The sequence below is a fragment of the Halichoerus grypus genome, chromosome 2 (assembly GCF_964656455.1).
Source record: "Halichoerus grypus chromosome 2, mHalGry1.hap1.1, whole genome shotgun sequence".
NCBI lineage: Eukaryota > Metazoa > Chordata > Mammalia > Carnivora > Phocidae > Halichoerus > Halichoerus grypus.
Window position 1 is genome coordinate 151,717,214 of NC_135713.1, and position 26,562 is coordinate 151,743,775.

A 26,562-nucleotide genomic window follows, 5' to 3' on the forward strand; every position below is an offset into this window, starting at 1 on the left:
GGGCCCATATGCTTGGGTTGGCTGAATGGTCTCGTGGCTAGGAAGTGGAGGGGAGGTACCCACTTTGACCATGGACTCTGCTGTCTGGACCACAGTCCCTCCGTCTGGCCCACTATCCCCTGTGACTTAGAAGACAGTAGTGGGGACACGGGGTGGGGGTGACTCGGGAGGGGGAGCTAAAGCTATGAGGGCTGAAGTCTGGTCCAGCATTTCCCTCAGGCCAGTGGAAGGAGCCTGAAATGCAGGGAAGAGTTAGCTGGGGGGGTCTAGGTGGGGCAGATGGCCCCCTCCTGAGCCCCCATCCCCCGACACACTGAAGCTGACAGGTAGGCAACTTCTCAGAGTTTACCTGTTTTGTTTTTATTGTTTTTTGAGAGAGAGAAAAGGAGAGTGACGGTGGAAGAGGGGCAGAGGGAGAGAGAGAGAGCGAGAGAGCGCGAGAATCTTAACCAGGCTCCATGCCCAGCGGGACCCTGAGATCCTGACCTGAGCCAACATCAAGAGTCAGAGGCTTAACTGATTGAGCCACCCAGGCGCCCCCTTGAATATCTTACGGAGAAAGAATGTTTTCAGCCTCCTAGATAGGCTAACAGTTGGAGCTTGCAGGAAACTGGATAGAAATTCTTTACTGGGGGAGTGGCTCAAACTAATGGTCAACAGGCAGTGTCCAGAGTGGATCGAGGGCCTCCAGGGGAAAGCAGGGCAACTTGAGGAGCGGGGAGCAGCTCCCCCCTCTCGGGGGGAGGGGTGGCCGGCCGGGAGGCTGGACGGCAGGAGGGCAGCGCCCCTGGCAGCCCCATGTAGATGAAGCTGCCAGACAGGATGAAAGAGCCGCAGGTGAGGAAGGAGGCCGTGAAATCTCCCGTCTCGTCCCTTAGGAAGCCTGTGAGGAAGGGGAAAGGCATTTAGGGGCCTGGGATCCAGGGGTGGAGGATGGTTGCGTGCGGATGTGTTCACTCAGGCCCTTACCTGAGAGGGGAGGGCCCAGAAGCCCCCCAAGGCTCATCAGCATCATCACCAGCCCCGTGGCCTGGACGACACCTCCGACGCCCACGAGCCCCGGGAGCACACCGAAAACCAAGGGCGCGTAACTGCCGGCGCTGAGCCCGTAGACCCCAGCCGCCGCCAGCAGGGGCCCCCCGCAGCCCTCCCGGCTCCCCGCCAAGGGCACCAGTCCCACGGCCAGCAGCCCCAGGCCGGTCAGAGCCCCGAACACCGCCAGCAGCCGCGAGAGGGGCACCCAGCCCCGGTCCGCCAGCCAGCCGCTGAGCAGCCGCGCGCCCGCGTCCCCCAGCGCAGCGGCCGTCACCACCAGCGCGGCCCCGTACCCGCCCAGGCCCCCGTCTAAAGCGTGAGGGGCCAAGTGCACGTAGGGCACGAAGTACCCGCCCCCCACCAGGGCTGTGCCCAGAGCGAAAACTAAGAAGGCCCGGCGCGCGAAGAGATCCAGGCCGAGCGCAGCTAAGGGCCCGCGGGGTGGGGCCGGGGGGTCGCCAGGGAGCACCAGGGGTCGCAGCAGGGCGCCACAGGGGGCGAGGTGGAGGGTAATGGCGCCGAGGAGGAGCAGGGCGCCCCGCCAGCCGAAAGTATCAAGGAGGAGCTGCAGGGTGGGCGCCAGGAGCAGCGAGGAGGCCCCGTTGCCCGTGAGGGCCAGCCCCACGGCCAAGACTCGACGGCGGGAGAAGTAACGGGACAGGGTCCCGAGGGCCGGGGCGAACACCAGGGCCCAGCCGGAGCCTGCGGACGGACAGGACCGGGTGAGGACAGAGACCTGGGCTGCCCGCCCCAGCGATCCCAGCCCTGCTCCTCGCTGGAGGCCCCGCCCCTGGGGCCTCCAGCCCCCAAGAAGCGCCCCTCGCCAACATCACCCCTTAAGGACCCGGGTATCCCTCTCCCCTCACCAGCAAGGACGCCCAGGCCAAGGTAGAGGTGCAGCAGACTGCGGGCGAACGCCGAGAAGACGAAGCCCAGCGAGGCGAGGACGCCCCCAACCATCACCACCGGGCGCGCCCCCCAGCGGGTGCTCAGGGCGCTGCCCACTGGGCCTGGAAGGGGGCGGAGTCAACGGAAGACACGCCTCTGCGCCCCCAAACTTGATCCAACACTTCTCCTTGGCGGCTTGCCAGGCCTAAAACTTCTCCCCCAGCCTAATAGCTCCTCCCCTTGACCTCAAGACCCTCTCTTTTCTCGGACTCGGTCCCACCGGGCGCCCTTCTCCCGGTTGTCTGGTCATCAGGTGGGTCCTCCATCACTACACACGCACTCCGCCAAGCCACCCCGGTTCCCGCCTCCCACCTTGGGGCCCCCCTCACTGGCTGCCTGCTGCACCGCCAGGGCCAGGGCGCTGACCCACGCGGTGTCCTGAGTGCTTCGGTCAAAGTGCTCCGCGAGGTCAGGCAGGGCAAGGCCCAGGGAGCGTAACAGCCCGTAGGAGAGCCCATTCACCGCGAAGGCTGCGGCCGCCACCACCCAGCCCCAGCCCCCGTCCGGTCCGGGCGGCTTGGGGGTCATCGCCGTCTGGGGAAGGGGGAACACACCACGTCCGTGCCTCCTCGAGGGTCCTGGGCATCCCTGAGATCCAGGTTCCGGCTGCTGGCCCAGGGTGGGCACGTCACCCGGAGCACGGCAGGGCGGGGCGGAGGGAGTGGGAGCTAGGCCTGGGTCTACATCCCCAGGGCCCGCGCGAGCCCCCGGGACCGGGTGACAGCGGATCCCCCGGGCCTGGGACGCCCCCTCCCACACACACCCCTTCCCCCTTACCCGACCTCTCTGGGCGGTGGGGGGAGGGGAAGGGCGAGGAGCAGCTCGGCCAGGTGTTCTCCCCGCTTCCTGCGCGGGCGGGGCCCCAGAGGGGAGCGAGCGCCGAGTTGGAGCCCCACCTGGACCGGCTCTCTAGGTAAACAGAGATCACCGCTGGGGGCCTGAGCCACCTGGGACGCGGAGGTGCGGAGGGCGGGGGCAGCTGACACCGTCAGCCAATCGGCCGAGCGGCGGGTGAGGCCAGACGCTGAGTCCCACGGGGATTGAATTATCCACACACACACCCCACCCCCCGCGGAGGGAGCGGGGAGAATGAAGGCGGCCCCGCCCGGCTCAGGCCCACGCACCTGCCGCCGGCCCCGCGCGGAGGAGACGCGTGGATTGCGATCCCCAGCAAACCCAGGGCCCGTAGGCAACACTTGGAAATAGGAGTGATCCCCCAGGGCCTGCCGCGATGAGTACTTCTGTTCTCTGGGAACTTTGCTGGGGGACCAGGCAATTCTCGTATATCAAAGCACTGACCTCCATTGAATGCTTGTTCCTTGCTCAACAATAGCCGGCCCTCAAGGGCGGAGCGGGAGGAAGAGGACTCCCTCATTATGAGGAGCTGTGATGTGCCAGGCACTCGACCCACGCCACCTGCCCACCAAGAAACCGCCGAGGAAGGTGTCATGCCCATTTTACAGATGAAGTCACTGGAGAGTAGAGAGGTTAGGTGCTTTGTCCCCAAAGCACCTACCTTAAAGATGGTGGAAATGTTTGAATTTGGATCTGTCCAGCTGCAGGGAGAACAGACCTAGGACTGAAATAGACTATGCCCCAGTGGGGGGACTGGCCAGGGTACAGTTTGACCCTCACTGGCCTGGAAGGATCCCTGGGATCAGAATCGCTGAAGACTTAGATCCGGAGTTTTAAAACAAGATAAGAAATCCGAGAATTGAACCCAGGCACTGATTTCTTGGAAAATTTGATTTAAAAGGATCCTTTCCACATTAGGGTTAGGTTGCTTCACTTGAGCTATTCGAATCAAGAGATGTGTTCTTTGGTTTAATGATTACGCAGTATCAGAAAATGTGGCCCCGTACAGCTTGGAGCCGGTACCAACCCAGGGCCACACGGTGGCAGTGTTTCCTAGTTGTTGAGAAAATATCTGCAAAGCGGAGGAAAACAACCCCATTTCTCTACTTTGGATATCAGGCTTTTCACCACCGAAGGAACCCTCCCTCCCCATTCCATCACCCTCCCCTCCGGCCGGCGCCCTTCCGTGGGCATCAGCCAAATCGCCTCACCTGCTCCAAGGACATGCCTAGCTTTTCTCACTCTTGAATTTGTGCATCTGCCATCCCCTCTCCTTGAAATGTCCTGGATGGGAAACAGGCGTCCTTGAAGGTGGACGGTCCTGCCACGGATGCCCTAGTAAAGTGGTCTCACTGGTTTCCCCAGCCTGGGCTGCTGCTGTGGGAGACACCTGGCAGATGAAGCCCGGCACATCCTCAGCCACTGGGGGTGGAACAGGAAGCCTACTTCGGGAATTGGCTGCTGAGGACTCTGAGGCAAGCAGAGCCCTGCCCCCCCCCCACCTGAAACAAATCACACCCTCTCCACCGTGGAGTCAACATGCCTCATGCAGCCAAAGAGGAGACTGGGCCCCTTGGGTCTGGGAATTAGACAAAGCAATGCTGAGCACCTTTACACGATACTTAGGAACCCAGAGTCTTCCGTCCCAGGCTCTGGGACCAGGGTGATTGGTCATCAAAGGGCACGGTCCTCTTCTACATCATGTTCTGTATATTCTTAGCCAAAACAACCATCACTATGCATCTTTTGCTCATGGAGCTAACACAGCATTGAGGCTAGGAGAATGGATGCCCAAGCTGGACTCTGGGTTTGACTCCCAGCTCTGCCACTTATCCGCCGTAGGGCTGTAAGCAAGTTACACGCCTCAGCTTCCTCATCTCTACAATGGGGCTCATAATAGTAGTCACCTGGTAGGGTTGGTATGGGGATGCAGTGAGTCACTGTGTGTGTCACGTACACGTGCGAGTACGGCACCGAGTGCAGTGTCTCGGCCCCTTTGCTGCAATTGTTGGAGGACCGTGGCTGGACCCTCCAGTGCCGCCGCCCTCTCCCCACCTGGCCACTTCCATTACTGCCTCGATGGCAAAGAACCACATGGGTCTGGTGAGTTCTCGGCAGAACTACACAGCTTAGGAGATGTGAATGGCGACAAAAAGAGGTGACGTGAATTTTTTTTTCTTTACGGTGAGTGGTTTTCTTAGCATTTTCCGAAGTTTGCGAGAAAATGCTTTCTCCCCATCTCGACTCTAAAAACAAAAAAGAGGGCGCCTGGGTGGCTCAGTTGGTTAAGCGACTGCCTTCGGCTCAGGTCATGATCCTGGAGTCCCAGGATCGAGTCCCGCATCGGGTTCCCTGCTCGGCAGGGAGTCTGCTTCTCCCTCTGACCCTCCTCCCTCTCATGCTCTCTGTCTCTCATTCTCTCTCTCGCAAATAAATAAAATCTTAAAAAATAAAAAATAAAAACAAAAAAGAAAGGAGTCAAATTAAATTTTGTTCATTCGCTCCTTCGTACAAAATATTTATAGACCCCTAACCACGCCAGGTTATATGCTTAGTGCTGGGGATACAACTATGAATGATCCAGTCTCTCCCCTCCGAGCCCCCATGTTCAAATTAGGGAAAAGGTGAAATGCAGAGAGCCCAAGACAAGGAGAGGGACACAGACCACAGGGTGCTACATGGGAGGAGCTGACTCATTCTGCTCCTGGGACTGCTGGGAAGGCTTCACAGGAGAGGAGCCCTTTACGCGGGGTCTTGAAGGATGAGTAGGAGTTTGCCAGATGGTTGCGTGGGCAGGGGCATTCCAGGCAAAGGGAGAAGCTTGTGGAAAATCACAAAGGCACGAACCAGCTTGGCATATTCTTTATTGTTTGGGGAGCTGCAAATAGCAGCTCTGTGGAGATGAGAGAGCGTATAGGAGGATTGCGCAGGGCAGAGGTCTTGAAGGCCAAGCTAAGGAATTTAGATGTTTCCCCGGAGACTGATGCTTCTCAAAAATTTCCACTGATGTAGCATTCACTAGTATTCAGTAATATTCGGCGCTAAACAGACAATGAGGACTCACACCAGTTGGAGGGGGCAGGAGAGTCTGGGGTTAGACACCTTTTCTTGATGTGAGAAATTTCTTTGAAACATCTTATTGTACATTGAAAATTCATATGGAGGGGCGCCTGGGTGGCTCAGATGGTTAAGCGTCTGCTTCGGCTCAGGTCATGATCTCAGGGTCCTGGGATCGAGCCCTGCATCGGGCTCCTTGCTCAGCAGGGAGCCTGCTTCTCCCTCTACTGTTCCCCCTGCTTGTGCGCTCTCGCTCTGTCAAATAAATAAATAAAATCTTTTTAAAAAAAGAGAGAAAGAAAATTCATGTGGAAGTTTGCATCCTACTTCATTCTACTTCATCATCTTTTATTTTAAGTTTCATTTATTTAAGTAATCTCTATACCCAACATGGGGCTCAAACTCACGACCCCGAGATCAGGAGTCGCAGGTGCTTCCCACTGAGCCAGCCAGGCGCCCCTCTACTTCATAATGCGTAGGAAAACCACGCTTTAAATAACTAAATAAATTATTTCCGTTTTTCTGCCCAGGTCCCCACTGGTGGTGGTGTGGGGGGGGGGGGGAGTCCCCCTGCCAGAAGTCATGCCCCACCCCCACCCACTGTGGATCTGCAGTGGATGCCCCCCCTGCCCACCTCACCCCCCTTGGAGCCTTCTCAGCCTGCAGGGACATCATCCATCTTGGTCTTCTGTCCCTCGTCCCCACGTAGCCCTGGAGATGGGACCTTACGTGACTGATCTCTGGGGAAAACTGGCTGAGACAGAACTGAGCCAGAGATTCATGGACTGAGCAGACCCAGGGCCTGGTGCTCCACGGGTTGGGGTGGGATCGTAAGGAGCGGTTCCAGTGGACCAGACCGGTAGTGCCTGCCCAGAGGGAGAAAGCCCCAGGAGCAGGTGCTGGGCCAGGTCAGGTCTTTAGAGAGGATCAAAGTCTGTACATAATGTGCTTTGGGGACCATGAGGTCTGCAAGTGTGTCTGTGTCTGTGAACTCAAACTGCTTTGGGATTTTCTCACGGGAACGCCTGCAGGAGGCTCAGCGGGGAGGTCCTGAGCTGGGCCCAGCCATTCCCAGGGTCCACCTGCTGAGGGCTGGGGGGCCCTCTGCAGAAGGTAGGTGGGAGAGATGGGGAGAGGCAAAGAAACATGGCTCTCCTTGAGGCACACAGAAAGAGGAGGCTTTCCGGAGTTTGGCCCAGCTGACCTTGGGCTTCTATGTGCCCAATAAAGGGGCCTCTTACCCCTCACCCCCAAAATCTCCTCCCTCTTCAGCTCACCCAGAGACCAGGCTTTAGGAAGTCAGCATAGACCTCAAGGGCCAGACCTAGGGCCTGGAAAAGTGGAAAGAAACAGGGCACAAAGGTTGGGATGTGTGGTTCGGGGCCAGGGAAGCCCAGCTGCTGAGATGCTCTGGGAAGGGCGTGGGTAGGCATCCGGGGAAAGGCGCTCACTCAGGACAGTGGGGCTCACTGCGTGAAGGGCACAAGTCTGCATATGAATGGAGAGCCAGCCGGGTTCCTTGAACTGGGCGGGGGGGGGGGGGGGGGGGGGGGGGGGGAGGGAGGGAAGGGAGTTGGGGGGGTGGGGAGACTGGGATCGGGTAAGGAATTTGCTGAGTCTGCGGCTGGGGGAGCCTGGTGACAGGGTCACAGGGCTGAGGCTGGAGCCAGGACCTGGGCCGGGCTGCACTGGCCTGGGAGTCCCACCCCACCCCTACTCCCCACTTACTCCGCCTACCAAGTTTGCTTCCTGTGCCTCTTCCAGGCCCTCTGCCACCACCCCCACCTCCCCACACCCCTTCCCAAGGTCTGCAGCCTCTGGCTCCTGGATCTCTCCAGACAGCCCAGTTTCCAAGGACAGGATCCCAGCTAAAGGCTTTGAGCCTGGTCTGTGTGTCTAAATACCCAAATGTGTCTGATCTGGCATTTTCTGGTTCGGGGACTTCGGCTAAGATCTGTGTCAAACTTCTGAATTACAGGCTGTGAGCACCAACCGTGACTTACTTAAGGAGAGAAATGATTGATTACAGGATACTAAGTAGTCTCAGAATTACCCAAGAGGCTACAGAACTGGTTGTTCTGTAAACAACCTGCCATGGGCCTGCCATGGGCCTCAGTGAGTTGCCAAGGCCACTGTTGTCACTACCAGATGCTAGATGTTGCTTCTGGCTCTCTGCCGCCACTGGGTCTGGAAACTGCTGGTGCTGCTAGAATGTTCTCTGCCTCACTCACCAAGAGTTCCAGATTCAGGGCCAAGGTCAACGCTTGGTCCTGACCGCCTGAACCCCGGTCACGGGCTCTCATCCTGGCTGGAAGGGACACCGGGAGATAGAGCACCTGGGGCATTCAGCGTCCACAGGTAGATGGATTCTTCCTCCTATAAAAAGGAACGAGGGACATGTCAATCCTATCTCAACAAAGCACAGAACAACTGTAGGTTCCCCTCCATTCTGTTTCCTCCCATTCTTCTGGCCACAGGCAGCCACCGCTGCATCTCCCCCCCCACCCCCCACTCCCCGTCCAATGTCTTCTCCAGCTCCCTGTGCACCTCCTGGCTTGATTTGAGAGGGCGAGTCGCACCAGAAAGGGCCAGGGGTGAGGCCTGTCATTTCCCCTCTGCAGGAACCCAACCTCTTAGCTACCTACTCCTGCATTTGCCAGCCCCAGCCTGGGACCTCGCCTCTGACTTAAAGGATTCAGCCTCTTAGGGGACTCAGCTGACAACCCCTGGATCTGCCCTTGGGCTACCGGGATCCCGGAATCTGCTTCCCAAATGAGCACTGTCAAGGGGGACCAAAGCCAAGGTGGGAGGAGACAGGGAGTCAGAAAACAGGTTTTCCCGCCCCCGCGGGGATGTAACTCAGACTTCCTGGAGTGTGTCATGTGTCAGGCAGAGTCTGGGGGGCCAAGTAAGCAGAGGGCGCCTGTTTTCTTTCCCCCAGAAAGAGCTCCTTGTGCACACACTGGGAGGAGTGGGTGGGCAAGTCCCAAAGCTGCTGGGAGGGTCTGGGACCCCGAGAGGCCCTGAAGCCACACGACCTCTAATTATCTGTGCACAGGATGGGTCTTTCCCTTCCGTGTCTGGGCCTCCAACAGAGCTCGGATTTTGGGTCCCAATCTCTGCCCCACCCACACTCCAGAGTCCTCTCGCCTCTGCAAAGCCCTCTCCAGCCTCTCTCTACTTTCAAAGCATTTTCAGTCCTGAGCAGTCTCTCTCCCTAAGGATCCCTTCCCTCTATCCCATCAGGCAAGCAGCTTTACCCAATTTTCTTCCTGAGCCTCAAGTCTGGTCTTATCTCTCTTTCCTGATTTACAACCAGAACCTCTCGCAGTGGGACGGATCCTAGTTTAAAGCACATCTGTGAGTCTAATAGCCCCCGTCTATTTGAACAGGATGGTGGTGGGAACTGGCCCGGAGAGAGGTCACACCTGGATGGGCCAACAGAGGTGAAGGCAAGGCCTCGGGCATCTGGTCAACCAGCTGCCTAGCAGAGGCATCCTGATTTATGGGTTAGGAGCCTACCCCCTCCTGGATCCAGAGATCTGGGAGGTGGGAAGTTGGTGCTGAGGGCTTAGGTGCAGATGTTTGGGGGACAGTGGCCAGTGAATGCTGAGAGCAGTGAGCAGCAGTGTGGAGTAAGACCAGAGCCTGAGCTCCATGGTATGTAAAGCCTGGCTGTTCTTAGGTGGCTTGTGGTTTCTGGGTTTATTTCCCTGTTGTCCTTGAGGAGAGCTGATTTATCCCCTGAGTACACAGGGCTTAGGGCTAGAAGCTTTCCAAGTGCTTACAGATAGGTTACACTCCCAAGAAAAGTTTTTTGAGTCTAAAATACAAAAAGAAGGGGTGCCTGGGTGGCTCAGTTGGTGAAGCATCTGCCTTTGGCTCAGGTCATGATCCCGGGGTCCTGGGATCAAGTCCCACATCGGGCTCCCTGCTCAGCGGGGAGCCTACTTCTCCCTCTCCCTCTGCTCCTCCCCCCTACTCGTGCTCTCTCTCTCTCATCTCTCAAATAAGGAAAACATTTAAAAATTAAAATAAAATACAAAAAGAAAACTGTAAACACCTAAATTAATAAATATTTAAATAAATATGTGCAAAACATAATATTAGTCAATCAACTTCTTCGTTACATTTCACGACATTGGAAAACAATTTGTGGGTTAGTTTTTCTCACTTCCTAGAATTTCCTAAATATTCATGGATTCAATCAGTTCCTTGCAGGCAATTCTAAAAAAAGAAAATCCTTTCAAAAATCTTTTTTTTTTTTTTAAAGATTTTATTTATTTTATTTATTTATTTGACAGAGAGAGACACAGCGAGAGAGGGAACAAAGCGGGGGCAGTGGGAGAGGGAGAAGCAGACTCCCCACCGAGCAGGGAGCCCGATGTGGGGCTCGATCCCAGGACCCTGGGACCATGACCTGAGCCGAAGGCAGACACCTAACGACTGAGCCACCCAGGCACCGCTCCTTTCAAAAATCTTAACAGCAAACATATTTTGTGTGGAACGTAAGTGTATTTTAGTACACTGGATATTGACAGGTACCGCGGACCCTGTAACCAACCTGACTAGGTTTAAATTCTGGCTTTGCCACCTACCAGCTGTATGACCTAGAACAAATTATTTAGCCCATCTGTGCAATGGTTCCCTCATCCATAAAACAGGTGATGGTAAGATAGCACCTACTTCCGAGAAGAAAAGGCAGTGATGATGATGATGATGATGGTCACGGAAGCACCTTGTTACTATCAGCACAGCTTTGTGGGACTGTTGTGGAGTTTTGGTGGGTTAATATTTGTAAAGCATTTGGAACAATTCCAAGTAAGACAGAAGCTCTATTTAAGGGGTTTGTTTGTTTAAAAAAACACAAAAAACAAATGTGGGAGCGCTGTGGATTCCTCAGTGCTTGTGTGTGTCTTTAAGAAAGTTCCATCCCGGGGGCGCCTGGGTGGCTCAGTCGGTTGAGTGTGTGACTCTTGATTTTGGCTCAGGTCATGATCTCAGGGTCATGGGATTGAGCCCCCCCATCGGGTGCTTGGGATTCTCTCTCTCCATCTCCCTCTGCCCCTCCTCCCCCTCTCTCAAATAAATTTATAAATAATCTTTAAAATATGAATAAAATATGAATAAGAAGAAGGAAACTCAAAAATTACTAGAAACTCAAAATTACTAGACAGATTTCCAGCAGAGAGCACCCACAGCTGCTCCTGCCATTCTGGGTATGGGCACAACAGTGAGGCTGAGACCTGAGCTGGTCCCCCGCGGGGGAGCTGCGGCTGGTGGGGCTGCGCGTGTGAACCGTGTCTCAGCACGCTGGTGTGGAGACGGCCGTGGTGGAGTCGTAGAGGAGTAGAAGAGATGGGTTGAGTCCCCTCAGATTCCAAACAGAGAAGATCAGGAGTTTGATTCATTGCCTACCTTACCATCATTCCACAAAATGCACCATTTGGCCATGACACCGTTAGTACAAGCAGCTTCCAGGGGCCAGGCAAGGAAATGGGGTGATTCACAAGCAGGAAGAGCCAGAGGGCGTGTAACCCAATCCTTCTTTGACTTTAATGAATGTGATGGAGAAGATCTTACCTTTAAGAAAAGAGACATCCTCATGAGAGGGGCACCTGGTTGGCTAAGTCATTAAGCGTCTGCCTTCGGCTGGGGTCAGGATCTCAGGGTCCTGGGATGGAGCCCTGCATCGGGCTCCCTGCTCCCCCTGCTTGTGTTCCCTCTCTCGCTGTGTCGCTCTCTGTCAAATAAATAAAATCTTTAAAAAAAAGAAAGAAAGAAAAGAAAAGAGACATCCTGAGAATCCAGAAAAAATCCTGAAGAACAGTGGTGGAATGAGGACAGCAAAGGCAGGAAGGGGTTAATCCCAGTCCCTTCTGTTGAGAAGTATAGAACTGCCAGCATCTCAGGACTGGCTCTGATTGGTGGCCAGTGAGGTGGTAAAGGTCTCAGGATCAATGGGAGTGATCACATGGCAGAGCGTGGACTGCAGACAGGTAACTTCCCACTCAGTCCTGCCCCACTGCTGGCTCGACAGAACCCAATGAAGACTCCAGCAGAGCATAGCTAGACGGAAGTTTTGCTGACAGAGGGACAATCTTTTTTTATTTTTTTGCAATTGCCATCTCTACAATTTCTTACAGATGTCAAAGGTAGTCTAGTTTATGTACACATTCTGTTCCGTCTGACCTTCTGGGACAGAATTACTCCATTCCTAGTAGCAGGGTCAAGGTATGAAACTAGAGAATTCATGCATTAACTTCCGAATTACCTAATTTTAGGCAGTAGTGGCCGTGCCTATGTATATAGAACAGATGGGTATTTTGCCCCTTCTTCTCAGGCGGTGCAAATCAACCTGTGGAAAACGGATGGAGTCAGGAGGGTGTGCACTGCTGATCCGGACTTATTGAATCGTTTTCTTTTCTCATTCTGAAGCCATTCTATCAAATGGCAATAGACCGTTCCCATCCACCCCCGTGAAGTAATCATGCACCATGTGAATAAAACGCAGTAAGAGGGGCGCCTAGGTGGCAGAGTCGTTAAGTGTCTGCCTTCGGCTCAGGTCATGATCCCAAGGGTCCTGGGATCGAGCCCCGCATCGGGCTCCCTGCTCAGCCGGGAGCCTGCTTCTCCCGCTCCCCCTGCTTGTGTTCCCTCTCTCCCTGTCTCTCTCTCTGTGTCAAATAAGTCAATAAAATCTTTTAAAAAATAAATAAATAAATAAAACGCAGTAAGACTGTTCACTTATAAAACCTGACCAGTTTAGGACTCGTTCTGACACTTCAAATCCTAATAATTCGGGGGGTATGGGGCGCCTGGGTGGCTCAGTCGTTAAGCGTCTGCCTTCAGCTCAGGTCATGATCCCAGGATCCTGGGATCGAGCCCCGCATCGGGCTCCCTGCTCGGCGGGAAGCCTGCTTCTCCCTCTCCCACTCCCCCTGCTTGTGTCCCCTCTCTCATTGTGTCTCTCTGTCAAATAAAAAAAAAAAATCTTTAAAAAAATAATTCGGGGGTACTGCTGGAGGCATTTACTTGTCTTCCTTTCTGGCCAGTGATGCGTGCATTTTCTCCAGATTCTTGTCCTTCTCTTCCTCAAACCTACAAGTTAACTCTAAAAGCAGTGTCTATTTTCACTCCAGATGAGACGCAGGATGGGCAGCGCACCTGACTCAGTGCACGGCGTTTAGCTAGAATTGGATGCACTGAACACCCAGCTGTCTGCCTTCGCCCAGGGGGTCACAGCAGGTGCACTCTGCCCCAGCAGCTAAGTACACTCCTTACTCTTGGCTTTCCCTCCATCGTCAGGAGCCAGCTGCCACTACTCCAAACACCGCGTCCTCGACGAGCAAGGATCCAAAGCAGCAAGTGAACACACAGAGCTCCCCGTCCTTGGACGTCTTTCTCTCTTCCTTCGGGAGGAGAATCTTTCATACAAGCCCCAGCAGGCTTCCAGACCCTCGAGTATCATTGGTCAGAACCGAGTCACATGTCTACCCCTAAGCCAATCACCGGCAAAAGAGAGTGGGCGTGCCCTGCTAGGCTTAAGCCAATCATAACAGCGCTCGGTCGTGGGGGGGCGGGGCTGCCCCAGGCCTGCGTCCCTGAGCGCGGGAAGGGACCGCGGAGCATGATGGTCGGCAGTGATGGAGACGGATGCGGCACATGGCGCGGAGGGGAAGAGACCCTCGGGGCTGCAGCCGCCCTTTCCGGCTTTCCCCGGGCTGCAGCCACTTCCCAGCCTCGGGCTGCCTGCTGGTTTCCTAGGGCGGCCGAGGAGCAACGGAACCACAGAAGTGGATTGTCTCCGTTCTGGAGGCTGCAGCCTGAAACCAAGGTGTGGGCAGGGCTCCCTCCGAAGCCTGGAGGGAAGACACCCCCCTGCCTCCCGTCCTGGCCTCTTCCTGGCTTCGGGTGGTTTGCGGGCAATCCTCGGCAGGCTACCCGGGGGGCCACTGGCTTTCTCCCTCCCCTGTGTGTCTGCGTCTCTCCTCCTGTGGACCGCGGTCATTCTGGATTAAAGACCCACCGGACTCGCCTCTGACCTCGTCTTAACTAATTACATCTGCAACCGTCCTGTTTCCAGATAAGGTCACAGTCACAGGTGCTGAGGGTTAGGACTTCCACGTATCTTTTTGGAGGACACAATCCAACCCTTGACAGGTTGTATGAGACTCCCTCGTATAACAAATGGTCTTTCTGCATTACCTAAATCCAGAGATTTTCTGTAGCTTAAAACCAAAGAGTCCTTCTAAGGTAGGATTCTAATAGGGGTTCAGACTAGTCCAAAGAAACAAGGGTCACACACCATTCCTTCCGCAGTCTCATCCCGTCCTCACCTAAGCCTCCTTGTTTCCAGAAACAACTTAGAAAAGCTGGCATAATCACCAATGAGCAGTTTTATCTTTTTCAAACCAAAGTCCTCTATCAGAAGAGGGTCTCCTATAACTCTGAATACAGAAGGTTTGTTTGCAAAATTAGAGAGCCAGCATGAGCAGTCTCTTAAAATTAAGGAACAGTCTTCTTTTTTTTTTTTTTTAAGATTTTATGTATTTATTTGAGAGAAAGAGAACACAAGCAGAGGGAGGGGCAGAGGGAGAAGCAGACTCCCTGCTGAGCAGGGACCCCCCCCCCAATGTGTAGCTTGATCCCAGGACCCCGAGATCATGACCTGAGCTGAAGGCAGACGTTCAACCGACTGAGCCACCCAGACACCCCAGGAGCAGTCTTCTTTTGAAATATATTCTTGCCAGTCAGAAGAAAATTCAGGGTGGTGATTGTTACTGTTTTACTTGTCTTTGAGCTTTCTGATGCATCAGCTGTCCCAGATTAGTGGAGCTTCCTCCTGGTCCCTGCCCCGTCTTCTGGACGTTAATATTCTTAATATTCAGACCCTGTCACCAATCGCACACCCTCATCTAACCAAGCCCACCCCCAGGATTCTGACTTTCCGGAGCTGGGACAGCTTCCTCTTTGTGGCTTCCGTGACACGGCCACCGCCGGCGACCAGGCTCTACTTGATTTTGTCTTTGCTGTTGCGGGGGTGACAGTTACAGCATGACCTTGACTCGCTCATTCCGAACTTGGAGAGCTTGTAAGAACTGGTGAAAAAAAAATTTTTTTTTTAAAGATTTTATTTATTTGACAGAGAGACACAGCGAGAGAGGGAACACAAGCAGGGGGAGTGGGAGAGGGAGAAGCAGGCTTCCCGCTGAGCAGGGAGCCCGATGCGGGGCTCAATCCCAGGACCCCGGGATTAGGACCTGAGCCGAAGGCAGACGCTTAACAACTGAGCCACCCAGATGTCCCAACTGGTGAAAATTTCTAATTAGTAATTTCAATGTCATATATTTGTTGGTCTTTCTTAATTAAAAAATATACTTTAGGGGCGCCTGGGTGGCTCAGTCGGTTGAGCATCTGCCTTTGGCTCAGGTCATGATCCCAGAGTCCTGGGATCGAGCCCCACATCGGGCTCCCTGCTCGGCGGGAAGCCTGCTTCTCCCTCTCCCACTCCCCCTGCTTGTGTTCCCTCTTTCGGTGTGTCTCTCTGTCAAATAAATAAATAAAATCTTAAAAAAAAAAAGAAAGAAAGAAAGTTAGGATGAGGGGTGCCTGGGTGGCTCAGTTGGTTAAGCGACTGCCTTCGACTCAGGTCATAATCCCAGGGTCCTGGGATCGAGTCCCGCATCGGGCTCCTTGCTCAGCAGGGAGCCTGCGTCTCCCTCTGCTGCTCTCCCTTGCTTGTGTGCTCTCTCTCTCAAATAAATAAATAAAACCTTTAAAAAAAATAAAGTTATGATGATAGAATTCTAGATGCTGAACCAGCCTTGTATATCCGGAATAAATCCTATTTGGCCATTCATTGTGCAGTATTCTTTGGATGCACCGGTGGTTTCTATTTGCCAGAATTTCAGCTAGAACTTTTGCTCATTTTCTTACTTATATCACCGGACTGCAGTTTCTCTCTTTGAACCTTTTCAAGCATTGGTACTGAGATATGCTAGTTTAATAAAAATAAGCTAGTGAGGGGCGCCTGGCTGGCTCATTCAAGAGAGCACGCGACTCTTGATCTCAGGGTCATGGATTCAAGCCCCACATTGTGCATGGAGCCTACTTAAGAAAAAGAAAGAAAAATAAGCTAGTGAGATATCAATCTTTCCCTACAACCTAGAACAGTTTAAGTCACATTGGAATAACCTAGTTATTTTTAAGATCAATAAAACTCAGCTGTACAAACGGACCATCTCCTGGACCTTCTGCATTTTTGTTTTGTTTTAAATTAGTAACATACACGCATGACACCAAATTTGGAAGACAGAGAAGTACACCATGAACATTTTCCCTTCCTTTTCTTCCCTAGCCCCTCAATCTTCCCTGGAAGCCAAAGCATCATCCTTTCATGTGTATTCTTCCTGACATACTCTATGCATTTACAAACATATTTAATTTTTTTATCTAAAGAGTAGCATATTTCATACACTGTTCTATACCTTGATTTTCCCACATCACCACATACCTTGGAAATCTTTCCTTGTCGAGCTGGGTTCTTCTTTCTAACGGGCATGATATTCCATTCGGTAGGTATGCCATCACTTGGTGGACATTTAGATTGTCAACTAGCTTTCGGTATGATGAACAGTGTATCTGTGGGAGAAATGAACAGTGGAATTGTTTGCATTTTTAATGTTAACTGGTTTTGTCAAACTGTTTTCCAGAGGAATTGTACCAACACTCCCAGCAGCCGTATGGGCAGATGCCTGGTTCCCCAAACCCCACTGACATGGTGAGTTTAAAAAACCTTTGGGTCTTGGGGCGCCTGGGTGGCTCAGTGGGTTAAGCGTCTGCCTTCGGCTCAGGTCATGATCTCAGGGTCCTGGGATCGAGTCTCGCATCGGGCTCCTTGCTCAGCAGGAAGCCTGCTTCTCCCTCTCCCTCCTGCTCATATGCTCGCTTGCTCGCTCTCTCTCAAATAAATAAATAAAAAGCCTTTTGGTCTTTGACAGCCTAATAGATTAAATATTGTTTTATGGTCATTTTAACTTGTATTTCTCCTTTATAACTCAGGATGAGCATCTTTCTATATGTTTAAGAGCTTTTTGCATTTTTGATATCAACTGTTCACATATTTTGTCCATTTTGTGACTGTGTTGACTTTTTACTGTTTATTTGTAAGAGCCGGTAATATATTCAGAAAACTAGCCCCTCGCTGCCTTCTGGGTTGCCAACAATCTCAGCTAATCGCCCTTTGACTTTGTAACTTTTTCTCCATGCTGCTTTATTATATATTTTTGTTGTTAAATCTTTTCTCCTACAGCTCCTGGGTCATATTTTTTAAAATTTTTAAAAAATATTTTATTTATTTATTGGTCAGAGTGAGAGAGCACAAGCAGGGAGAGCAGCAGAGGGAGAGGGAGAAGCAGGTTCTCCACTGAGCAGGGAGCCCAACGCAGGGCTTGATCCCAGGACCCTGAGATCATGACCTGAGCAAAAGGCAGATGCCTAACCGACTGAGCCACCCAGGGGCCCCCTGTGTCATACTTTTAAAAGGCTCCTCACTCTGAGATTATGGGAGAATTATTCCCTGTTTTCTTTTAATTCTTCTGTTATTTCAATTTTTGCATTGAACTCTTGAGTCACCTGGAACTCATTTACTTTAAGGACTGAAATAAAGATCTGATTCTAATTTTCCATATGCCCATCCATTTGCTAACACGTTATTTGCTGAATATTCTTTCCTCCATGGAATAAACTACGCTTTTATCATATACTGAATTCCTTCAAGTATTTGGGCTTTCTGTTCAGTTCTTTCGAACTGTCTGTTCATATACCAGCTCCACACTATTTTAACTATTGTGCATAACCTACCCACATTATTTTCTTTTTCTAGAACTTGCCTAGATATTCTCACTTCTAAGTAAACTTCATATGAAGTTTCATATGTAGAATCAGCTTATCTACTTCCAAATATATCCTCCTTTAACTATCTATATGTGATCGTCTCTGATTTTAAGTCTGCAGATTTTCTATCCTCTTGGACGACTTTAGTAGATTCATCTGTTGCTGGATTGCCATCCATCTCCTCCGGCTTTTAAATTTTGTTGTCCTCGAATTGCAAATAACTTTCCTTATAATTCTCCCATATCTATCTATAATTTGCTCATTAAATAGGTTGAACGTGGTAGAGAACAATCAAGAAATAGCTTTCTTTGTCTCCCTCTGTTACAAAAGTCCAAAAATAAGACTTTTTTCAGTCTCTCTTTCCCGCACCCCTTGAAAGTGTCTTGGGTGTGTCTATAGCTAAGTGGTCATTTAAGTTTTACACACCATCTCATTTTCAGCTGTGAAATGCCCAGTCCAGCCCGAACCCAAACCTCATCCCCCAAGCATTCGGAGCACCCCCTGCCCCAGGTTCCCCTCGCTGGGGTCTGAGGGGCTGCGCTGGGCGAGAAGGCTGTTCCGTCCCTATTCTTCCTCACTCTTTCTCTCCCCGTCCCCTCACTGTGTTTCTCTGTGCTCCTCCAGGGTTGATGCAAAGGAGGGAGAGAAAGAAAGGAGAGGGGCCCGCGGTCATACGTGACCAGTGCTGTTGTGGGGTCAGGGTGCTCTTCAACGGGCATCCAAACACCGGCTCTTTCATGCGGTCTGCTGCCGGTGCCTGAGACCCCACGGGACGCGCCCCGCCCCAGCGGTCCCTCGGGAGGAGGAGGCACTCCCTGCGACGGTCGCCCCCAGCTCGCCCAGAGCGCACCTGAGCACCCGCAGCCTTTCTGCCTCACCCCACCATGCACTCGTTCCCTGCAGGGTCATCCCTGGATGTCTCAAGCCCGAGCAGGAGCCTGTAAACCCGCGCTGGGCCTTGAGTTTTCGGAGGCTCTGCTGCCCCGGCTGATGCCCCCGCCATCATGGAAGCTCACTCCTTCCATGGAGTCCTCCAGGCTTGCAGGTTCTCGGACATCCCTGCCCCACCAGACAACCAGGTGCAGCCTGACCCACAGATGCACGGGGCAGCTCCAGCCCCGGTTCTCTGCCTCCAGACTGTTCCTGCCAAGAAAGGCATGTTGGCTCTCAAATTTCCGAGGACACATCCAGAGTCTTCTCTTAAGCTTTCCTGTGTCCCACTTGGAGGGTAGCTCAGGGTGGGCCCAGGAGTCCCTGGGGTTCGGCCACCACCCAGCCAGGTAGTGGGATACCTCCCAAGGGAAAAAAGCCAATCCTGAAAGGTTAATACTGCATGATTCCGCTTATGTAACCTTGGCAATGTGACAAGATGAGAGTGCCGAGAACAGACCTGTGGCCGCCACGGTTGGAGACGTGGGGAAGTATGACTCAGTTGCTCTCACAGAGCTGTGTCCTGACTGGTGAAACCAGGGCGCCTGGGTGGCTCAGTCGGTTAAGCGTCTGCCTTCCGCTCAGGTCGTGATCCTGGGGTCCTGGGATCGAGTCCCGCATCGGGCTCCCTTCTCAGCGGGGAGCCTACTTCTCCCTTTCCCTCTGCTGCTCCCCCTGCTTGTGCTCTCTCTCTCTCTCTAATAAAATCTTTAAAAAAATTTAAAAACTGGTGAAACCCCCGGAAAGGCCTGTGGTTTAGTTAATACTGTTGTACCAATGTCAATGTTCTGGTGTTGAGAATTCTACTACAGTCCTGTATGATGTCACCGTCAGGAGAGCGAACTCTTTGTACATTTTTGCAACTTTTCCTTTTTTTTTTTTAAAGATTTCATTTATTTGAGAGAGAGAGAACAAGCAGGGGGAGCGACAGGCAGAAGGAGAGGGAGAAGCAGACTCCCCGCTGAGCAGGGAGCCCGATGCGGGACTCGATCCCAGGACCCCCCGGGATCATGACCGAAGGCAGACGCTCAACCAACTGAGCCACCCAGGCGTCCTATTTTTGCAACTTCTATGTGAGTCTAAAATTATTTCAAAATAAAAACTTTGATTAAAAAAAAAAGAGAGAACCCTACCAGGGTTCGAATTGGAATGGCATTAAAATTATCGGGAGAACTGACATTTTGATGAAACTGAGTCTTCCCACCCAATGGCAGCATGATTGTCCATGTGCTTAGGTCTTGCTTTCTGTCCTTCACTCAGTGACAAGGTTTTCTTCAAATACGTTCAAGGCCTATATTTCAGTCTTTGAAACTATTGTAGGTAAAATAGATTCCCATTTTCATGTTAATAGGTTTGTGTCATGGGATTGGTTTTTTCCTACATTTGTTCTTCTTTTCCTCGTCTTGAAGACCATCAACCCAATGTTGTCCCTCCATTCCATCATCCAAAGCTTCCTTCCACCTTCCTGTTATTTACATTCATTCCCTGCTTTTCCCTTTGCACTCTGCTCTTCTCTGACGTCCATACTCCCTACCTCAGCCGCATTTTATGTTTATGATATTTTAAGTTTACTTTTATAGCTTCAGTTTTCTCTGTGGTTTCTTCCTTTCTTTAGAAGTGTTATTTTTTTTAAAGATTTTATTTTTTAAGTAATCTCTACACCCAACATAGGGCTCGAACTCACAACCCCGAGATCAAGAGTTGCATGTGATAACTTTTCTAGAACTCTACACCAAAGGCAAACAGATCAAAGAATGCTCTACCGACTGAGCCGGGCAGACGTCCCTAGAAGGGTTAAAGAAAAAAAAAAAACAACCCTGCAATATCTTTTACTCTTTGCCATGTTCTTTTGTGTCATCCAGCTCTTATTTTATTTTTCTTGAGGAAAAACTAGGCAGATAGGTTTTCCAGAAGTAAGACTTCTTTCAAATATAACTTCTACCTCTAGTTTTGTATCAGTTCCATGGTGGTTTTTGCCTCAAGCCCTGCTAGTTGGGGTGGTTTTTTACGCAGTGATCGCTAACCAATACACCTGAGCATCTTACCGGCTTTTCCCGACAGCTCTGGGCTCTACCTTTTCTTATCAGCCTAAGTTTACACAGCTTTTAAGCGATGGAAAAGAATTGAACTCAAATGTATGTAAAAAGGAAATGCTCTTTTCACAGTAACATAGGACTGCCCAAGGCCTCACTTAGCTTTCTCCATTCTGCTATGTTAAGATTGTTGAAAATCAGGCAATGTGAAATACATAAGGTTTCGCAAAAGAGTATATCCTGTGAAATTCTAGAATAGGCAAAACCAGTGAATAGCGAAAGAAAGCAGGTCATTCATTGGCTGCCTAGGCACCGGAAGCAGGGTAGACGGCAAAGGGGAGGGGGGTAAGGAAACTTTGGGCTGATGGAAATGCTCTGTATCTAGATTGGGTGGTAGTTACCTAGGTATTTACATTTGTCTAAAGTCATCTCTACTCTTTACATGGGTATATTTTATTGTGTAGGAATTAGATCGCAATAAAGTTGATTTTTAAGATTTAAAAAAATGGGGGCGCCTGGGTGGCTCAGTTGTTAAGCATCTGCCTTCGGCTCAGGTCATGATCCCAGGGTCTTGGGATCGAGCCCTGCATCGGGGGGCTCCCTGCTCAGCGGGGAGCCTGCTTCTCCCTCTCCCACTCCCCCTGCTTGTGTTCCCTCTCTCGCTGTGTCTCTCTCTGTCAAATAAATAAAATCTTAAAAAAAAAATGATTAAAAAAAAAACTTACATTGGCAAAGTTACGGACAAAGGGAACCCTCATGCACTGTTGGTGGGAAGCAAACTGGTACAGCCACTCTGGAAGATAGTAAGAAGTTTCCTCAAAAAATTAAACATAGAACTACCATGTGATCCGGCCATGCCATTTCTGGGCATGTAGGCAAAGGGAATGGAAACAGAGTATCAAAGAGACATCTGCCCTTCCATATCCATTGTAGCATTAATTCACAATAACCAAGATATGGGAACAACTGAAATGTCCCTCAGTGGGTGCATGGATAAAGATGTGGTGTGGGTATACAATGCAACAGTGTCCAGCCATGAGAAAGAAGGAAATCCTACCATTTGCAACAATAGGGATGGACCTTGAGGGCATTATACCAAGTGGATAAGCCAGAGAGAGAGAGATACCGCACCATTCTGTTTATATGTGGATTGGGAAAAAAAAAAAAAGTCAAATTCAGAGAAAGAGAGAGTATGATGGTGGAGCCGGGGAGTGCGGAAATCGGGAGCGGTTCACCAACTTGCACCTCTTAGTTGAATAAGGTCTGAGGATCTCAGGGTGACCACAGTTGCTTACATATCATATAATTGGAATTTACCAAGAGAGCAGAACTTACGTGTTCTCACATACACGAGATGAATATGTGAAGTTATTAACTGGATGGGGGACCCCTTCCCAGGGTATATGTTTATCAAATCACAATGACGTACACCTCTAATGTCTTATACCTCCACGCAGCTGAGGTTAAAAAAGCAAACCCTTGAACTCTAGAGAGTCTTTTGAACGCCAAGGAGAAAAACATTCAAAATGGTGGCAGCACCCCGACGTCCGTGGGCTCATTCCTCTCCCCAGGGTCTCGTGAGGGGTCTCACGGGAAGGCCCCCTCCCGCTCCCCACCGGCGGGCGGCTGAGCGGTTCTGTGGGAAGCACCTGCCGCCGCGCTAGCTGGCCGTGCCCAGGCCGGCCTCGCACACCCAGCGGTAGGCCCTCTGGCAGGCATCGTCGTTCCACTTGCCGTCGGGGTGGAAGTGCGCGCAGTCCTCGCCCCCGCCCAGCCCGTGCCCGTGCCAGTCGTCCGGCTGGCCTGGCTTCCAGTTCCTGCAGGGAGAGGACCACAGCCAGCTGGCACGCTCAGAGGGCACCCTGGGGGTCCGGGAACCAGGGGCTGAGGGCCAGAGCCTGGAGGAGCAAGAGTGCAAGGCCGGAGAAGGGCACAGAAAGCCAGGGCGCACTCACTTGAAGTTGGTCTCATAGTCCGTCCCGTCCACCCATTTCCAGACTCCTTCAGGGTCACTGAGGCCCATCCAGGTGTATGAGCCGATATGGCCCTGCACAAAAGTCTGGGAGGACAGAAGGGCAGGGGTGACGTCTCCCGAGCCCGGCCAGCTCCTCGCCCTTGACGCGTTCATGCCATCTGCTGAGGTCTGGGATGTTTATCCCAACGCCCCCGCCCATCCAGTCTCTGAGGGTGGCTCAGCCGCGGGGCGGCGTCAAGCTCCCCAGGTGATTCCAACCTGCAGCCAAGGCTGAGAACCGAGTCCTTAAATACGACGCGGTGGGACCCGCGCACCAGCGGCGCTCACCTGCTCCTCTCTGGAGTTGATGACCACCAGGTGCGCGCTCTCCAGCTGGCAGTACCTGTCCGCGTCCTCCCAGGTCTTCCCGGAGCCGGAGAACCAGTAGCAGCTGCCCCCGTACTCCAGCCAGTTAGGGGGGCAGCAGGTGTTTTGAGAGCCTGCGGGGCCAGAGTGGAGAGGGTGTGAGACGCCGCGCGCTGGGACGAGCAGGAAATGGGGCCCAGCACCCGCACACCCCTCACCGTTGCTCTTGAGAGCGGCCATCTGGCACGTCAGGGATCTCAGGTCTCTGGCCAACTGCTGGACCCGGAGGAGGGCATCGGAATGACCTGGGACACACGCAGGTGGGCAGTGCAGCGAGTCCCCGGTAGCCCGATGTCCCTGTGGGGGGCCGGCCCCGGGAAGCTCGGTGCCCTCCCACGCACGCCCCATCCCGGTGCAGGGGAAGGGGGGGAGCAAGGGGGGAGCGAATGGCTGGGGCTGACCTGCTTTGAGCTCCTTCTGCTCCTGCTCCAGCTTGCTCTCCAGGGAAAACACCTTGTCGTTCAAGCTACGGGCTGCGGGGGAGGGCGCTCAGCACCCCGCGCTGCTCCCACCCCCACCTCTGCCCCGAAAGCCCTCGGCTCCTTCCACACCTGCTCCTGAAGGGTCTCTCACCTGCCTGCAACCCCTGCTTGTGATTTTCCACCTCGGCTTTCAGAGATGTTATCACTTCTTGCAAATGGCCACCTGGAGGACACGGGGACTTGGTGGGTGCTCGAGACTCAGCGCCCCCCTCCCCCGCGGCGCCCCTGTCCGGAACCCCTTCCGCGCCGGGCTCACCCTGGGATTTCAGTGCCTGGACCTCCGCCACAGTGTTTGCAGTGAAGTTGCTGAAAGTTGCTCTCAGGGTCGCCAGGTCCCTCCGAAACTTGGAATCTGATGGGGATGGGACAAGCAGTGCTGGGATGTATCACGCCCTCTGTGAGCTGGTGCTGAGCAGGGCACCTGACCTGCCTTGTCTCTCTGGGTCCGCACATGACCCAACCCAAAGGGACAGGCACTACTGTTACCCAGTATCCGGGATGAGGAAACGAAGTTCCGAGAGGTTAGGCCATTTGGCTACGTTATCCAGCTGATAAGTGACCGAGCTGGCAGCCACCCTACAGACCACTGTCCCTCACGGCGACCCACCCGCCCCGGCGCCCCATGCGTTCTCTCCTCCCTGCCCATGCTGCGACCCTCACTCTGGGAGCCGATCACACAGATGCCGACCAGCAGGAGGAGGCTGAGGCCCAGGGAGAACAGGAGGGGCCGGGGGCCGGAGCAGAGCTGGTGCAGGAAGGACAGAGGAGGAGGCAGCCCTGTGAGAGAAGACGGGGTCAGGGCAGGAGACTGGGGGAGGAGAGCCCCTGGGACCTGTCCGGGAGGAGGGCTGGCGCAGGTGATGCTGGTAGGAGGCTGCCCCAGGACGCTGGGGGGCAGGGGACGCCCAGGCCTCTGGCCCCTCCTGGACCAGCACAAGTCCTCGGTCACACGGCCGCTCACACCTGCGGGGAAACACGTACACAAGGACCCACGGAGGGGGGATGATGGTGATGCGCAAGGTCCCATCACAGTCGGGGGAGGGGGCAGAAGGACCCAGACCGAGCTGGGGCAGCCAAGCCCTCCAAGGCTCCCACGCACCCGCACGGTCAGGGTCACGGGTGAGTTTCCTTCCAAACCCAGACGCTCCTCCCCCAGAGAATAGGAACCCAGGCCCCTTGTGGCCCTCCCTGTCCTCGTCCCTGTCTTTCTCAGGACCTTGAATCCTCTTCACACTGGGGTCCCCAGGGCCTGGGGCCGGACCCCTCAGAATGGGGGACCTCCCCACTACACACAGTAGGGGTGCGGATATGACAGCGCAGCAGGAATGCTCTACGCAACGAGGAGGGGATCCAAGGAGGGAACGTTTTCCCTTCCACTTACCATTTCTAGACCGCTGGCTTTGCTTCTCACTCTCCAAGTGCTGGAATTTTTCATACTGCATTGACATGCTTGGACCGAGACTGGGGCCGTCGGAGCTGAAAGGCGGGCAGGGCCAGCTGCCAGGCGGAGGCCGGAGCTGGGCCCAAGGGGGAGGCTGGGGCTCCTTGGAGCCGAGGTCGGGACCGGAGTCAAAGGAAGAGATGAGGTTCGTGTTGAGGATGAGCCCAGGGTGGAGAGAGGCTTGGGGATGGTTCTGAGTGTATGGGTGAGGTTGGAAGTGGGGTCAGGACCGGTGTTGGGTGGGGGGCAGGTCGAGCTGGGAATTGAAGGTGGAGGTAAAGCGGGAGCTAAGCGTACTGCTAGGACTGTGTCCTGGCCCCGAGGGGCATCTCCTGCTCGGGTGGGGTTGGGACTCCTATCGGAGCCATGGATGGGGTTGGGCTCAGCCTGGCGCCAAAGCTGGAAACGAAGTCCAGGGTCAACTTTGGGTTGGGGCTGGAGTGAACATTCAAGTTGACTCTGAGGCCAGAGCTGTGGTTGGGACTTAAGGGGGAACTGGGTTAGTATTAGGGTCAAGCCTGCAGCTGGGGTGGGGACTTAAGGGGGAACTGGGTTAGTATTAGGGTCAAGCCTGCGGCCGGGGTGGGGACTGGAATAGGGCTGAGTCTACATTCTCAGTTTGTGAGTGAGGTTTGGCCGCCATACTTCAAGCCCAATCCAGTGAAGGGAATGGAGGCTGAAATCTGCACTTGGCCATTCAATCCCCAAGCTGCCCCTTACATTTCCTCCCATTCACTCCCACCTGAGACCCACAGTCCCCGCTCTGGGCTCTCCCTGACATCCTCCCTGTCCCCTTGGTCTCCCCTAAGCACCCAGCCCCGTTACCTGCAGAATGTCCGAAGGCTGCGATTTGGGGGTTCCTTGTGCAGCAATGACCAAAACTGGAAAAACACAAAATCCTGGAGAGCGGAGGTGGGGACAGCGAGGGAGGAGTCACCCGTGACCAGAACCCAGCAGGCTGTCAGCTGGGATCTCATGTGTCCCCGTCTTCAGGCGGTGAAGTGCAGAAGGGATTGGAGCGGGGACTCAGGCAGAGATTGCATGCGGTGGGGGGTGGGTACGGGGCAGCTCTGCTCTCCTCCTCCGGGGTGTATCTACTCCCTTTCCGCTCGTCTGGAGCCCCCCTGACTTCCTTATTTTTACCATTCTGGAGAAGGGAGCCAGGCCAGAAGGGACCAGAGGTGCAGTTTGCCTATCGCCTCCGCCTACACCCCCTTTCACTTCCTGCGTCTGAAGTTCCCAGAACTGTGTCCCCAGCACTGCACAGCTGGGTCCAGAGGAGCCCATTTCTCTGCTATTGCTCAATCCCACCGAGTCCTGGCTCATGAGCTTCCCCGGGGGGCCTTGGCCACCATGCTCAGAGCAGGAGGGAAGAGGAGAGGGCAGAGTAGGGTTTCCTGGCGGGGAAAGGGAGGGAGGAGCCAGGAGAAGAAAAACTGATGAAGAATCAAACCTGTAACAGGGATGGGGCCAGACCCATGCCAGGCATTAACCGTTCGGTTC

The 26,562-nt window shown here is 53.4% G+C and overlaps 2 protein-coding genes across 13 annotated transcripts; both read right to left on the bottom strand.

Annotated features, from left to right (window-relative positions):
* Window positions 1-344: 344 nt before the first annotated feature.
* Window positions 345-3,123, bottom strand: SLC16A11 (solute carrier family 16 member 11). 6 transcript variants are annotated; one of them, XM_036066223.2, is made up of 5 exons: window positions 2,766-3,123; window positions 2,313-2,517; window positions 1,902-2,045; window positions 970-1,737; window positions 345-883 (listed from the first exon to the last, which is right to left on the bottom strand). In XM_036066223.2, the coding sequence occupies exons 2-5, from the start codon at window positions 2,509-2,511 to the stop codon at window positions 654-656; spliced, it is 1,341 nt and encodes a 446-aa protein (XP_035922116.1). In that variant the 5' UTR covers window positions 2,512-2,517; window positions 2,766-3,123; the 3' UTR covers window positions 345-653. The 6 variants fall into 6 exon arrangements, with proteins under 6 accessions (XP_035922116.1, XP_035922117.1, XP_035922114.2 ...); XM_036066224.2 differs by having other exon boundaries at window positions 2,880-3,003; XM_036066221.2 differs by having other exon boundaries at window positions 2,761-2,890.
* A 2,562-nt stretch (window positions 3,124-5,685) lies between these two features.
* CLEC10A (C-type lectin domain containing 10A) lies at window positions 5,686-26,256 on the bottom strand. 7 transcript variants are annotated; one of them, XR_013445968.1, is made up of 15 exons: window positions 25,885-26,256; window positions 25,000-25,094; window positions 24,279-24,581; window positions 23,875-23,970; window positions 23,710-23,781; window positions 23,538-23,609; window positions 23,295-23,381; window positions 23,059-23,210; window positions 22,712-22,815; window positions 21,482-21,549; window positions 16,412-16,539; window positions 12,170-12,253; window positions 11,479-11,638; window positions 8,127-8,271; window positions 5,686-6,150 (listed from the first exon to the last, which is right to left on the bottom strand). XR_013445968.1 is itself a non-coding variant. In XM_036066243.2 (10 exons), exons 1-10 carry the CDS (start codon window positions 26,034-26,036, stop codon window positions 22,417-22,419), a joined length of 1,104 nt encoding a protein of 367 aa, XP_035922136.2. In that variant the 5' UTR covers window positions 26,037-26,256; the 3' UTR covers window positions 22,039-22,416. The 7 variants fall into 7 exon arrangements, 6 of the variants coding, with proteins under 6 accessions (XP_035922136.2, XP_035922124.2, XP_077923956.1 ...); XM_036066243.2 differs by lacking the exons at window positions 5,686-6,150; window positions 8,127-8,271; window positions 11,479-11,638; ... (1 more) ...; window positions 16,412-16,539; window positions 21,482-21,549 and adding an exon at window positions 22,039-22,573 and having other exon boundaries at window positions 24,279-24,395; XM_036066231.2 differs by lacking the exons at window positions 5,686-6,150; window positions 8,127-8,271; window positions 11,479-11,638; ... (1 more) ...; window positions 16,412-16,539; window positions 21,482-21,549 and adding an exon at window positions 22,039-22,573.
* Between the last annotated feature and the right edge of the window lie 306 nt (window positions 26,257-26,562).

Excerpts from the sequence above, each read along its gene's own strand:
- CLEC10A (XM_036066231.2), bottom strand. The coding sequence starts at position 26,036 with ATGAGATCCCAGCTGACAGCCTGCTGGGTTCTGGTCACGGGTGACTCC. Across the intron at positions 23,782-23,874 it reads CCAGGCACTGAAATCCCAGG|GTGGCCATTTGCAAGAAGTG; the intron begins GTGAGCCCGGCG and ends CGTGTCCTCCAG. Across the intron at positions 23,382-23,537 it reads GCAGAAGGAGCTCAAAGCAG|GTCATTCCGATGCCCTCCTC; the intron begins GTCAGCCCCAGC and ends CGTGTGTCCCAG.
- SLC16A11 (XM_036066223.2), bottom strand. The coding sequence starts at position 2,511 with ATGACCCCCAAGCCGCCCGGACCGGACGGGGGCTGGGGCTGGGTGGTG. Across the intron at positions 1,738-1,901 it reads TGGCCTGGGCGTCCTTGCTG|GCTCCGGCTGGGCCCTGGTG; the intron begins GTGAGGGGAGAG and ends GTCCGTCCGCAG. Across the intron at positions 884-969 it reads TCTGGGCCCTCCCCTCTCAG|GCTTCCTAAGGGACGAGACG; the intron begins GTAAGGGCCTGA and ends CCTTCCTCACAG.